Raw genomic sequence first — 14624 nt, forward strand, 5'->3', positions numbered from 1 at the left:
CTATCGGCATCTCCAGCCCGTTAACTGACTAACTGCTCCGGCCAGTTGGGGGGGGGGGACGGGACGGGACGGGATCAGCTCTCACCATAATGACGATGACCATAGAGCCGGTCAGCATTCTCGAGATGCGCGCCTTCTCCGGGAAGTAGGGCTCCTTCACGCCCGTCACCGGGTTCTGCTCCATGCCCGGCGCCATGGCGGCGAACTCCGGCCTGGGACGCTCCTGGGTACAGCACGGTGCCAACACAAGGGGACGACGCTTAGCTTCAGAGCCAGTCAAGTGGAAGGTTGGAGGGCATTCGCACACCACTTACATTAAATAGAGAATCAATGATGAGCAACTGGCCTTTTCTCACAGGCAATACACATTATTGATCAGCACTGGCGATGGTCCATTGGGTTTCATATCATAGAAGTGCCCAACGACGCCTGATGCCAGAATTAGTCAGAGTGCCATGCTAAGGTAATAAAGAGTGTCCTCGCTCAAGGACTTGGCCCTCGCCCACGCTGTAATACAGTAGAATACAGTAAACCATGGGTGGGGGGTGGTGCCAGCTGACCTCTTCCTCGTGGAAGTCCATGCAGTCCCAGTGGTGGGCCAGGGTGGCATTCTTGCGTTTCCAGTACTCTAAGAACGTGACCGCCCACAGGGACATGAAGATGCTGAAGAAGACCGTGCCAGGGTGATCAAAGAGGTAGCCCACCTGCACACAGGTAAAGGGGATGGAGAGAGAGAGAGAGAGAGAGAGAGAGAGAGAGATTACAGCGCATTCCCCTTTCTGGCAGCGGATCCATACTTGGGCTCACTCATTGATAGCAGATGGCTCATGAAATGTGACATGCTGTACAAATAGTGTTGGACACTGCACAAACGCTGAGTACCCAAATGTCAGACACTAACCATCTGTGCCACAGACAGCTATGACTGCAACATCCACAGAGTACACAAAACCAGCCACAACACATCAGTGTTTATGATAAGACACTTTCAATGAACACACATTTTCCACATATGCACATATTCAGTGGTATACTACTGTGGTAAACCTATAAGCATAAGACATTAGAAGAGATGAAGTCAATGTACATGAGCATTTTGGCATTCTATATACATAAACACTGGATGAAAGAGCAAGATTCACACGCGCATATGCACGCACACACACACACACACACACACACACACACACACACACACACACACACACACACATACAGTATGTACGCACACATGCACACACACACACACACAAATTCCAAAGAATGAAAGAGGAAGGAATGCAAGAAATCCAAGCCTACCTTGGCCATGGGACAGATGTCTGACATGTTCCAGGGCTTGCAGGTCTCACAAAGTGGGCACATCAGATAACGGCCGCCACTCTCACAGATTTCTTTACTGCAAAGGCCAAACACACACACACACACACACACACACACACACACACACACACACCTGAGTCATGCATTAAACATGGTCTTCATGCCATCTACTGTATCTCCAGTCCTAGATTCACTGCCAGAGTCCAGCAGGCTTATTACAAGCTTTCATTCCATATGAACATGATACAGCACCCCTTGTCTCTGACAAGCCATCTGAATAAAACATTCTCAGATGACAGTAAGAATAAGCTTGAGCCATGGCTAAAAAAACTCTGTGTAGACAGGCTGTTTGTCCTGTTCCAAAAATCACTTTGAATACTGTTCTGCAGATTCCTAAGACGTTTGCCTGTACTGAGTTCCATGGGAACTGACTGGACGGACTGTTATTGTTCTGGCCCCTATGCAGTACAGTACGTCTAGTTATGTACATGTATGTACGGTTATGTATGAGTCCTCAGGGTGATACCATATGCACTGCACACCATAATGATGATTTGTGCTGATTGTGAGTGAATGTGTGTGCATGGCTGTGGCTCATGTGAGCTGGTGGGGAATGAGTGGAGGTCTGGGAGGGGGGGTGAGAGGGGAGAGAAGTTCAGACGGAGGCCAGAGCAGCGGATCACTCAGCCTTCACATGGTGCCCCTCAGGAAACACTGCTGAAAGAGCTTTTTAGTGTGTGCAAACACCCAGTACACACACACACACACACACACACACACATTTACACACACTTACACTCACAGACACACAGACACCACACACACACACACACACACACACACACACACGCACATACACATATAAAGTACATACACACACTCACTTACACACATACTTACTTACACACACACACACACACACACACACACACACACACACACACACACGCACACACACACACACTCCCATTAAACAATAAACTGAGCATTTGCAAAAATGACATAAGTGCATTGTGACTGGAGGGCTGATGTTCTATTTTGTAGCATGGGAATCAATAGCACCAATATCCAGAGGAATGCTTGAGTAATTCCATTACAGGGCATTTCTGGATGGCAACAATTTCATCAGTTCTCTCTCTCTCACTCTGTCTCCCACAGCACACACACACACACACACACACACACACACACACACAGACACACACACACACACACACACACAAACAAACAAACACACACACAGGCACAAACACAAGCACACACACAATCACAAACACACAAATACAAGCATGCGCACACACACACACATACACTCACACGCACACGCACACGCACACGCACACGCACACGCACACGCACACGCACACACACACACACACACTCATCTTGCTGTCCTTCTCTGTGTTTGTGCTGTGCCTCCTCAGTACACTCTCCCCGTGCCCCCCTCCAGGGCGTGATAAATTAGGAGTGGCCCAGCACCCCCGGCCCATCCACCACGGTCCCCTTACAAGGTTTGGCCAGCAGTTGCTATGGAAACTGTAGAAAGGCACAGGGCACACTGACAAGCCTTTATTTTATCCCTCGCTCTCTCTCCCCCCCCCCTCTCTCTTAATCTCTCTCTCTCTTACTCACTCTCTCTCTCTCTCTCTCTCTTACTCTCTCTCTCTTACTCACTCTCTCTCGCTCTCTCTCTCTCTCACATAGTGCAGTAGAACAATGGCCATTAAAAAACAATCCGTTTCTCTGTAATGGGGCTGGAGACGGAGGCCTGCAGTTTATCATCGGGGGGGGGGGACCAGGCACAAAGCACACAGGTGATGACGGTCCACTCACGCGGGCGTGTTGGAGCCCATGGTCATGATGCCCAACACGAAGACGCACGTGCCGACCAGGGCGGCGGGCAGAAGCCACGCTGTGTAGAAACCTGCAGAGGCACAGAGAGGGGTGGGGTGGAGGGGGGGGAGGGGGGGGGGGGTAGAGGATGGGTTACGCTGCAGTGGCCGAGCCCTCACTAGAGCAGAGGAGACCCCACCTCAGGGAGAGACACTGCAATAATGCACCATTGACGGGCGGAGGAGGAAGAAATAACCATGGCAACAAGACTTTGAGAAATGACCAATCGCAAATTAGTTCAAAAAGTTTGATCTGCTGCCGAAGGATGGCAACAGCTGTGCTAAATGTGTGCGCTTATTGACAAAACAGTAAAAGAAACAAAAAAGGGTGCTTTGCTTACCGAGCCACGCGAAATAAAGTGCGATCTTCTCCCCGAAATACTCGCGGATGTGGTCCAGAGGCTGGTACTTGTACCACTTTGACCAGCGGGCCCAGTAGTGGTAGAGGACCTGCCTCTGATTCAGCTGGTCGGGCGGCACCTCGTGGTCGGGCAGCTCAAACGGGCCCTGGAACGCAGACAAGAAAGTCGGCCGTGAGCAGCTGGTACGAGGGCGGAGGAGGCTATATACATGAGAGCTTCCTACCGGGGGAAGGAAAGGAGTGAGAGGGTGACAGAGAGAGAGAAAGAGAGAGAGATAGAGAGGAAGAGAGAGATAGAGGGGGGCAATGCGTGCGTGGGCGTCCCGTGGCTGACCTCGTGCAGGGGGAAGGCCGCTGTGAAGGCGCCCTCGTTCAGCAGGCGGGCCACCCCCACCTCCGCTCGCTTGCGCTTGCCGTACGGGGCCCGCGCCAGAATCTCGTACACCTGCACAGCGGTCAGGAAACAGAGAGAGATCAGGTCGCGCTCGAGGTCTCACCGGCCCATATGGGCTGCCCACGCATTTGCACAACTAGCTTCACACTTGACCCAAGAAACTTTGGACATTTTGAAATGTTTCCGTTAGAAACGTTCTACTCACTATCCGATGTCTCTGCTTGTTGGTGAAATAAGTTTCTTGATTTTCAGAGCCAAGAAACCTGAAAAAGAGTGAAAAGAGAGTTAGGAAGGGGAATGAACTTGTAACCTTTATCATTGTGTTCTTTTCAGGCCTATTGTTACCTCCCCCAAGGAGGTTATGTTTTCATCGGGGTTTGTTTGTTTGTCTGTTCGCAAGATAACTCAAAAAGTTATGGGTGGATTTCGATGAAATTTTCAGGGAAGGTCTGAAATGACCCAAGGAAGAAACGATTAAATTTTGGGAGTGGTCCGTATCACCGTCTAGATCCAGGAGGCGGTTATGTTTTTGCTTGGCTGGGCTTGGTCTTCTACGCTCTCTGAGTGCTTTTCTGGTTATTGGTATGTTAGAGGAGGATGAGGTACTCACTTGTCCATTTTGGACTTGCGGAAGGCACACGTGTAGTAGTCCACTGGCCTGTTGGGCACAGAGTCTGCCATGATGTTCGGCACACACAGCTTCTGAAGCACCCGGGCTGATGTGTTGAACTCTGGGTTTGGTTGTGCCTACCAAGATTGACCATGAGAGATAGAAAAGAGGGGGGTGAGTGAGCGACAGAGAGAGAGAGAGAGGGAGAGAGAGTGGAGGAGAGAGAGAGTGGATGGAAACAGATTGAACCAAGAGTGAGGGTCTATGCACACAAAAGCAGAAAAAAACTATAAATCCATTCTTTGCGTAAATGCAAAGCTCTATGCAAAGCCTGTTGAATAATGCAGAGGCCATTTCCCTGCTGCCTCATGGACCCATTGTGACTTGGGAATTGTGACATTCCCACTTTGGGATTTACGTACAGGATGCGGAAGCTGGGCTCCAGCTCCCCCCACCGCCCCTCACCTGCAGCGGGGCCCGGAGACACAACTCCTCGGCGTAGAACACCTGCACGTCCCAGGGAGCGCTGAGCTTCAGGTAGTGGACCGTCTTCTTCGCACTGGTGGACTCCTCCTGGGGGCACCAATCGTGTGGTCGAGAGTGGTCAGACAACAGCGGTCAACAGATTCACACAGACGCCGTTTAATATGATGAGTCATATGACAGAAACAACTTAAGAGGGCTGGTCACACATTAAATCCTAGAGATAAGGTGCAATTTTAAATGACTACTCAGACTTTAAGATTATCGGAATCCGTTAATTATGTCCTTGTGAAGCTCAAGACATTTGAGTGAATTAAGTGCAAGACAAGAACATCTAATGGAGTTCTCCACATCTCACTAATGCGTCACCTCTGGAGTCCCACTGGGTTTGGCCTTTCAGAGTGAGAGGAGGGGTGACTACTAGAGGGAAGAGGTTGGGACGGACGGCGTGGGTGAGATGCAGCCTGGGTCTTTACCTTCTCCATGAGCAGCCCTGAGCTCTGGAGGTGGTGGATGAACCTCTCCCTGAGCTTGGCCTGCATGGCCCTCTTCTTCTCCGCGCGGCTCTCCTCGTGAGCGGCCTCCTCGACGGGCGCCCCTGCCGCCTCGGCCTGGGACTTCGCCCGGGAGCGTCGCTTCCGCCGCGACTTCACCTCCCACACCAGCACAAAGTCTGCAACGCAACGCCATCAGCACAGCCACCAAGCCAGGCTTTAACATTCTCTTTGGACTACATAATATAATATCTTAAATTTCCCCTTGGGGATCAATAATCTATCTATCTATCTATCACGACATGGACAATAGGCTACATGACTACATCAATACGTAAATCTGAAGTTAAAGATTTAAAGACAAATATATTTTTGGAAGACTTTAGAATTAGATTCATGTTTAGAACACAAAAGGTCCAATATCAGCCAATGAGGAACATGTCTTGTGCGTGATTATCAGCCGCACTGGCTATTGTGTGGTGTGTGAGAGCACTGAGCAGACGCAGACCCACTCCTGTTTGGGCTTTTGGGCATTGAATTAGCTAATAGATTTTACCAAGTTATTCAATTAGCTTCAGTCAGAATTCAGATGTCGCACTTTGCCTTTCATTTCAATGAGGGCACTTTAGACTGATCACATTACTGACATCCAGTGTCTTGTCTCATTAACCCAACAAAGGCCCCGCCAGCGTCCAAGCCTGTGTGACGTCTCCTAGTCAACAACTCTCTGCGATAGATCCGTTTTTAAGAGGGATTTCACGGGCTCAGTGCACTAAACTCAGATTTAAATGGCAATCATCTCGTCACCTATTTTGGTCTTCCCATCTCGGAAGTAATTGCCTTTGGGCGGTGCGGCCGGCTCGCTCTGCGGGTTGTAGCTGTGGATGTAGATGGGGTCGTCGTCGTCGTCGTCCGCGGCGGCCGTAAGCTGAAACGAGATGAGTATAGGACAGGCGATAGAGGAGCATGGAAGGTGCACAGCAGCAGGGGGTCTAGGGGGAGAGATGGAGGCTCAGGCTTCGGTAAACAGTGCGCAGCTTCTTGGCAAGATCTCCATGACACCCCAGAGGGAAAACCCATTAAGGCCCTCATTACCATAAAAAAATAGCAGCGGCAGCAGTCCTCTTAACTTACATCTGCATTTACCTTGAGCTGAAAGCCTGAGAGTACGTGTGTGTGTGTGTGTGTGTGTGTGTGTGTGTGTGTGTGTGTGTGTGAGTGTGAGTGTCCAGATGAGACCATGTGTGGAGAGGCGTAAGCACATGACCCTACCCTGGCTGCAGGGCAGAAAGAGTGTTCGAGTGGAGCCAAAGCTCATCTCAACTGCTCGCTCCTCGACAGCAGGGCAAACTAATCTACCATGCGCATCACGGCCCATTACAGCCCAATTTACAGCTGGCATGGAACAATAACAATAACAATCACAATTAGAGTCGGGTCCATAAGGGAGGCATACCAGAGAGGGAGAGAGAGTGAGAGAGAGTGATCAATAGAAAGAAAAAGAACAAAGAAGGAAAGAGAGATTGACAGAGGGAGAGAGACTGATAGTGAGAGAAAGGAAAAGAGAGTGACAGAAAGAGAGAAGGAGAGGAAGTGTGATTGACAGAGAGAGAGAGAGAGAGAGACCGGGCTAGGCAGACAAGAAGTGACAGATGAGAGGAAGAGAGACTGACAGACAGAGTAAACAGCTCTATCACCAGCACACCTCTATTCACAACCTTTAGCATCACCTAACATCAAAGACAATAACGCGAGTGTAGCTCTCGGAGCAGCGAAAAGACGCCCCAGAGGTGAGGAGTAAAAAGCGTGGAGAGGAGGCTGCGTAAAAGGCACTCACATATCGGGGCGGGATGAAGCCTCCGTTCTGCAGGCTCCCGTAGCCGTCCCCGGCGCTCTGGGGGGCGTCTCCGGTGTAGTCCAGGTCCAGCAGCACCTCGCGGTCCACCAGCTGCTCCTGCGAGCCCCTCTTCCTCAGCATGGTCACTTCTTCGGTCACTCACGAGACCCGTCGCCTCGCCACGCCGCTGCTCACCAGACACCTCCGACCCACCACCACCGGAATGCCACAGAGAGACCCCGACGACGCTCCTTCACTCACGCGTGCTCCAACTCATGCACGCACACGGACAGCGCACCCTGGACACACACACACACACACACACACACACACCTTCAGTTGCGCTCCCTGGTACAGGCACTCGACTGACTGGAGACTTGACACTCAATAAAACATGAGTGGGTATTTTTAATTTGCTCACAGGGCGTTCCATGTAATCCCTCTCAGAGGAAAGAGAGAAAGAGGAGGGAAAAGAGAAAGAGAGAGATGGAGACGGAGGGAGAGAGAGAGAGAGAGAGAGAGAGAGAGGCACAGGGATGTGAGAATGCTCTCTGTGCCTCAGTGGAAGTGGGAGGGAGGAAGGAGAGGGAGAGGGTCTGCAGCAAGCTCTGCCTCCTCTCTTCTCTCTTCCCTATCTCTCCTCCTCTCACCGCATCCCCCTCACTCACTCACTCTCTCTCTTTCTCTCTCTCTCTCTCTCTCTCTCTCAAACACACACTCTCAGTCTCTCTCCTCTGCACTCCTCAGGGAAATAGTGAGAGACAGAGAGAGAGAGGAGAGAGAGAGGAGAGAGAGAGAAAAGCTTAGCTGATGGGAATCAATGAGAAAACAGAGACAATGAGAGCAAGAGAAACAGATAGGAGTGAGTGCTTCTATCACACTAACCCTCTCAGTAGAGGGACAGGACAGGGCACTGGACACCGGGCAGGACACTGTCCCCCTCACACACGTCCGTGTCACCCACCTCACACTGTCACGAGAAGAGCAGAGCGCTGACTTCATCTCACAGCTTCATGTTAGCGCGAGCCTCTCCAGCTATAAGCATGGCTACCCAACCCACAGCCATCTAGAGAGATGAAAGATGCATGATAATGATACTTTACTCACTAGACTTAGTGATCCGAGAGACTCTCCTCCCAGCGAGCGGGCTCAACACTCTGCTTCAAGACAACGCAGCCGTGTGATAATGGCATCTGGTGGCTCTCATTACCCGGCATGATCATGAATATTTCACAAGGTGTACGCACATATTTCTTTCCTTTTTTGTTATTTCCTGTCTGAAAGTCAGACCACACTGTGACCCAATACACACATGCAGACATTTATTTGTATCTTAGATCTTATGTATCCTTCACAATTACATTCATATTAAGCATCTATGAGGAGGAGTAATAACACAGGCAGCACCAGCGCTAGTCTATTTAATTTATGCATGATCAGATTAATGTATGATGCATCTCTGGCCAGATTCTGGAGTGTACCAAGACGTTCACCTCTTGCTGCTGGTGCCTCCCACGTGACCCATATTATCCCCCTCATGTTCCCACGGTTATGCAACATATCACAGAGGTGTTCCAAAAAGACAAGACAGAGGAGCTAGAAGCAGCACAGCACAGCACAGCACAGCACAGCACAGCACAGCACAGCACAGCACAGCACAGCACAGCACAGCACAGCACAGCACAGCACAGCAGCCCCTGCAGACAGTGTGCGGTTTGCAGCAGCGAAGCGTCTGTTTTGCTGCAAAACTCTCCCCCTCTCTAAGCGCAGTGCAAACACCAGCGCATGTGCCAGCTATAGGAACAGCAGCAATGAATGGTGTGAACAGCAATAGTGCACTGTTGCCACTCTATATGCCTCCCTCCCTCCCTCCCTTCACTGTCTCCATACGCTCCACACGTGTTTTTTTGTGGGGTTTTTTTTTGGTTTGCACATCCTCAGCCCCCAGGCACCTTCTCGCCTCTCTTGAATCTCTGCCTCTACCTTGTGCGCTCTCTGCATTGCTGCAGTAACATCAGAGGGAGAGAGAGAGAGGGGGGGAGAGATGGGTGGAGAGAGAGAGAGAGAGAGAGAGAGAGGGTGTGAAATATTAACACTGTTCCCCTGAGTGGTAAGGGAAAGGGCAAGAGAGAGAAAGAGTAAGGGCTAAGATTGGGAGGGAGAGAGAGAGAGACTGAGAGGGAAGGAGAGATGAAGAGAGAGAGGGAGGAAAGGATAGAATGCCTTCTTTCAAAGAAGCTTAAGTAGTGGTGGGCGTGAGGGTCGAGAGTCTCTCTCTCTCTTTCTCTCTCTCTTTCTCTCTGATCTGCAGTGCAACTGGAGAACGTTCCCCAATTGGGTTGATCTGAGAACAGCAGCACAGTTTCAATAAATATCTTTGGCAAGTCTGTGTGATGACAACACAAGCAAAGCAGGTACACAATGAGGAAACGATACGGCTACGCATTTCAAGAATGATAAGAATCGCCGCCTACAGTGACTTGCTTGAAATACAAAGTGTTACACAAAGAGAAAGCAAACGCTCATAATCCTCCATTAGAGGCACTTACAGTAAACCTGGATGGTCCTGTCCTGGGATTCCCAGCAGAGCAAAATGAGGATGATTCAGTCACACTTCCTGTAAAAGATCACAACACCAACGGATAACAAGCCAGTCAACACTGCCTGCGCCTCTCTCGATCAAAGGAAAATGATCAGTGATCCGGCGCTGGAGAGTGATATTAAATGTGCTGTGTGTCAAGGCATTTTGTCTGACCCGACCACTATACCATGTGGACACAACTTCTGCATCAAGTGCATCGAAAGGTGCTGGGACATGGAGGTGTACTCGGGCACCTACACTTGCCCACTGTGTAAGAATACCCTCAGCAGGAGGCCAACTCTGAGCAGGAACACTACACTGGACAGCATGGTCCAAAATTTCCTACGGCTGAGGACTCTGTTGCCTAAAGAGGACAGCATGAAGACTCAGGTGAGACAGTGTTAGAAGTTGAAATTCTGTCATTTTTCAATGTGAAAGTTTTCATGCCATGCTGTACGTGAAGTGAAAAGAGTCATTTCTGTGAACGTGTAATTCTTAATATTGAATTGAGACATAATTTGATCTATTCAAGGTAGTGTATTGTTTTGGCAAAGAGTTAGAGAAAAGGAATGGGTGGAGTTAGAATTCACTCAGTTGAGCACATGTTGAGTGGCAAACAGAGCCAGTTCAATTTGTGCTCATAACTTTATGAACCCATGTTAAAGTTGACTAAAAAGAGGAAATAAAAAATAATAATCTTTTGAAATTAATGCCTTAATTTGAAAAAATAGAGGTTGTGAATGAATCATTTATCGTATATGTTTCTTTTTAAAATACAGGGGGCATAAGTATACACACCCCTATGTTAAATTCCCAAAGAGGCAGACAGATTTTCCATTTTTGAGCACAACTGTACTTATTTGACCTGTTCCACTGAAGCAACCATTTAGAAAGATAGTGATTGAAGTTTGTTTGTTCCATAATCAAAGCGTGACATCGCAGACATGAAAGAGAGACTGAAGAAGCAGACACGAGAGAGAGAGGAACACCTGGAGAAGCTGAGAGCTGCAATGGTATCCCTCGAGGTGAGTGATGACACGCGAAGCATGTCATCTTACTGGACAAGCAAGAGGCAATGGTGACAGACAGACAGCTAGGGAAAAAAATACCTTTGTAACTTGACAAAGTGCTCTTGCACAGCACAGCACAGCACAGCAATAAATAAATTGGGGTGAGGGGGGCTGGATCTAAGAGCATCTATCTATGTCAATCATCATCAGTGTTATCAGAGTCCACATGAAAGTTCAATCTTAAGTCCACCACTACAGCAATCGGCTGAGGCAGCGGTGCAGGACGGCGAGGGGATTTTCAACGAGCTGCTGCGCACCTTGGAAGGCAAGAGAGCGCGGCACCAAGAGCACATCAGAGAGAGGAAGAAAGCCCTGCTGAGCCGAGCGGAGAAAGAGGAGAAGCAGCTGATCGCCCAGATCTCCATTATGAGAAGAAAAGACATGGAGCTGGACGGTCTGGTTGCCCCTGTGCAGAACAATGGCCAGTTCCTCCAGGTATTGAGCAGCACTGTCCTGCTGTGACCCGGTAGCTCCAATATGATTTATTCCACCCTGTCAGAAAGTCAGTGAGTGCACACGACTGATTTATTGGTCTTTCTTCCTGGTTCTGGACAGAAATGGCAAGAGATCAACAACACTCTGCAACAAGCAAAACAACCCACAGTGGTCATCAATAACAGACATTTCTTCCCGTTTGTTAAGACTGATTTGAAGGATTTGAGAGACACTGTTGTGAACAAATGGGATGAGGCCTTAGAGAGCATTCACCAACAAGGTACATATAATATACATTTTTCCACATGATGATAATTCCAAAACATTACATTTTGCTTTAAGAATATTTCAGGGTAAATGTCATGATTCTCATCCTATGTCTCTACAGTTAACGATGTACAGATTTTGCAAGCACCACAAATCAAACCACGCAATAAACCAGGTAAGGTTTTAGGTGTGCAAACATATATAAATACACAGTTTGTGTATTTCCTAATAAAGATTAGTGGTTAGTGGTTGGCTGCTGCATAACTCTTGTTATGACTGACTCTAGCTTTATGTTGCTATCTCAACATCAGATCTAGGTGTCAAGAAACATGTCATTGTCAACAAATCCTTAGATGTCCCTGAAAATGACCACATGAAAGATCAGGTGAGTTCTCTTTCAAGTCTAAAGTCTAAAGCACAATGCTCTGGTCATTCATCAAATGTGTAGAGAGGATTGCTTGTTTCTGCATTTGCCTGTAGAAAAATATGGGTCAGGTGTGAACCGTGACTAAGAAATGAACAGGTTCGACCTGCTCTGGTAAATCCACTGGTATGTGTGCGACATGATAGGCCTACTGTGGTTTATCAAAACAAGAATGCCATACCTCATGAACTTATTACATGTCTTACGTCAACAGGGGCCAACCATACCCAAAAGAGGTAAGACAGAAATACGTTTATGTATGTCAAAATAGAATCTATCTGGATTGACTACATTTGACAAATTAACTGTTGTACAATTTTTACAGAGCCACCTGTAATCACCCCAAAGCCGGCTCCAATAAGTGAGTTTGGTTTTAAAGGCAGACCTCAACAGTTGTGGAATATTAAAAAATCAATTCATAACTGTGATAAACAACAGAACTCAGAACTGCGTGCTATGCTAATGTTATGCTAATGATGTCAACAAATTGTCACAGGAAGAAGCCAGACATTCATGGAAAAACCAACAACATACATGTCCTGTGAGTATGCAATTTCAGCTAGGATGAGGGAGTCACGTCAAATAAAATGGAGGATGAGAGTGTTCTGCTCACCACTGTTGTCTTAAATGAGGGTTGAAAGACATCTTGTTCATCACTATGGTATCCCCACAGTGTTCAGTGGAAAGCCTGCTGACAGCTCTGTGACCAGAAGGGACTTGTTAAAGCGTAAGTCTTTCAACTACTGACAAAGGACAACAAGCTTGTTCCCTCAACACTTTACATAATTCATAGCTGAATGCCACCTTACATAGAAGTACATTCCAATCAAATAAACAGCATGGTAGATTACGTTGCTCTGCCAACTGCAACTGGGGAAGAAACCCATACATAAATGTATGAATAAATGTAATGCACCCTCTCTCCAAACACACATACAGACATGTTATTTACAAATTCCTTCAAAACAGATTGATTGTTCAAACCATTTAAATGTACCCACACACAGAGTGAGTGCACACGACCCAAGTTTTAGAATAACAACAGCATGTGTAACACCATTGTAACACCATGTGTTTGACTTTCTCTCCCTATGCCCACCTCCCCCATCTCAGATGCCTGCTTTCTGTCCCTGGATCCTGAGACATGCAACCCCCTCTTACAGCTCTCTGATGTCAACAGAAAGGCAATGTGGGTGGACCGTCGTCAGCGCAGGCCAAGCCTCCCCAAGACGTTTGACCACTGGGAGCAGGTGCTGTGTGTGGAGGGCCTGGTCGGAGGGCTCTGCTACTGGGAGGTGGAGTGGCGGGGGAAGGGAGTCTTCATCGGCGTGGCCCTGGAGGGACTCTGCAGGAAGGGCAAGGGCTTGGAGTGCGGGCTGGGTCGCAACGCCAGCTCCTGGAGCCTTCACTGCACCGATCGCCAGTACACGGCCTGGCACAATGACATCGAACATGAAATCACCACCAAAAGCTTCTCCCCCAGGATTGGTGTGTTCTTGGACCAGCTGGACGGGACACTGACGTTCTACAGCATCTCCAACACGGTCACTGAGCTCTATATGTTCAAGGCCCAGAACTTGCGCGGCCTCCTCTTTCCTGGCTTTGGAGTAGGGAGAGAGTCGTCTGTGAAGCTTTGCATGCTGGAGAAACATAACTCACCAGTACTGTGCTGAGCGAGGACGCACACACACAACACAAGAATGATGCAGTTTGCGTATTAACTTATTCTGCAAATTGCAACTTTGAAACTCGCTCGATCATTGAGATCTGTGTTGACTGGCCGCAAAAGCTGCATTATGCAGAAAAAAAATAAATTATATATATATATATATATATATATATATATATATTATTATTTCTCTGCAGGAAGTTCACATGATTCACTGCACTTTATTCTGCATGTTTTGCTTTTTGTTTATGTGATGTTGGCCTGGTTTAGTTTGCACAGAAATATTTGCATCCTCTAATTACCTGCGGCCCACCATCTGCGGTCTACATTTGGGTAGAGGGGGGGAGTAATGATCCATGCTGGAGATGCAGCCATAATTAGGCCGGCTGGAGAAGAAGATATCGTCTTCTGACAAATGACGTCTTAGGTTAATTCCAAACACAAGCACAAATAATTGGCGCTGCAATCTGTTGTGCAATAAAAACCAACCATGATGATTATGGAGTGAAACAGAGATAATACAGAGTGAGAAATTCTTACCGCCTCTCATGGTCTCCTGAGTGAGATAAGTGTGAGAGATTCACTAACCATATAAAAGCTCTAATTGCAGAGTGGTTCTGGAGCACAGTGAGACAGAGTCTGCTCGAAGTTTGTGAAAACCTGTCTGTGTAGAATTCATTGAAACATGCCACACTTTTTCGATTCGGCTTCCGACTGCTGACATTTGCTCTTCATTCCAGAATCTTCCATTGTGGCATTTACACTCCTGCCTGCCTCAGTTTCAAAA

The 14624-nt window shown here is 48.1% G+C and overlaps 2 protein-coding genes across 4 annotated transcripts in view; one reads left to right on the plus strand and one right to left on the minus strand.

Annotated features, from left to right (window-relative positions):
* ano11 (anoctamin 11) overlaps positions 1 to 10116 on the minus strand; it is a 20275-nt gene extending 10159 nt beyond the window's left edge. For 2 of the 3 annotated variants that reach the window (XM_062541643.1, XM_062541645.1), the window contains exons 1-13: positions 7813 to 7939; positions 7392 to 7690; positions 6362 to 6482; positions 5537 to 5733; positions 5043 to 5150; positions 4578 to 4714; positions 4173 to 4230; positions 3908 to 4018; positions 3554 to 3719; positions 3154 to 3244; positions 1300 to 1396; positions 561 to 704; positions 86 to 223 (exon numbers count right to left, since the gene is read on the minus strand). In XM_062541643.1, the coding sequence (XP_062397627.1) occupies positions 86 to 223; positions 561 to 704; positions 1300 to 1396; positions 3154 to 3244; positions 3554 to 3719; positions 3908 to 4018; positions 4173 to 4230; positions 4578 to 4714; positions 5043 to 5150; positions 5537 to 5733; positions 6362 to 6482; positions 7392 to 7532 (1509 nt within the window). In that variant the 5' untranslated portion in view covers positions 7533 to 7690; positions 7813 to 7939. Of the gene's footprint in view, positions 1 to 85; positions 224 to 560; positions 705 to 1299; positions 1397 to 3153; positions 3245 to 3553; positions 3720 to 3907; positions 4019 to 4172; positions 4231 to 4577; positions 4715 to 5042; positions 5151 to 5536; positions 5734 to 6361; positions 6483 to 7391; positions 7691 to 7812; positions 7940 to 8355; positions 8458 to 9940 lie in introns of those variants that run through there. The other variant, XM_062541644.1, reaches the window with a different exon arrangement.
* Positions 9923 to 14527, plus strand: LOC134087850 (E3 ubiquitin-protein ligase TRIM39-like). The gene is made up of 11 exons (XM_062541646.1): positions 9923 to 10362; positions 10902 to 10997; positions 11241 to 11477; positions 11598 to 11757; positions 11866 to 11919; positions 12056 to 12129; positions 12383 to 12404; positions 12494 to 12529; positions 12665 to 12709; positions 12842 to 12895; positions 13282 to 14527. Exons 1-11 carry the CDS (start codon positions 10081 to 10083, stop codon positions 13839 to 13841), a joined length of 1620 nt encoding a protein of 539 aa, XP_062397630.1. The 5' UTR covers positions 9923 to 10080; the 3' UTR covers positions 13842 to 14527.
* Positions 14528 to 14624: the final 97 nt, after the last annotated feature.

Source organism: Sardina pilchardus, chromosome 7 (genome assembly GCF_963854185.1).
Source record: "Sardina pilchardus chromosome 7, fSarPil1.1, whole genome shotgun sequence".
Classification (NCBI taxonomy): domain Eukaryota; kingdom Metazoa; phylum Chordata; class Actinopteri; order Clupeiformes; family Clupeidae; genus Sardina; species Sardina pilchardus.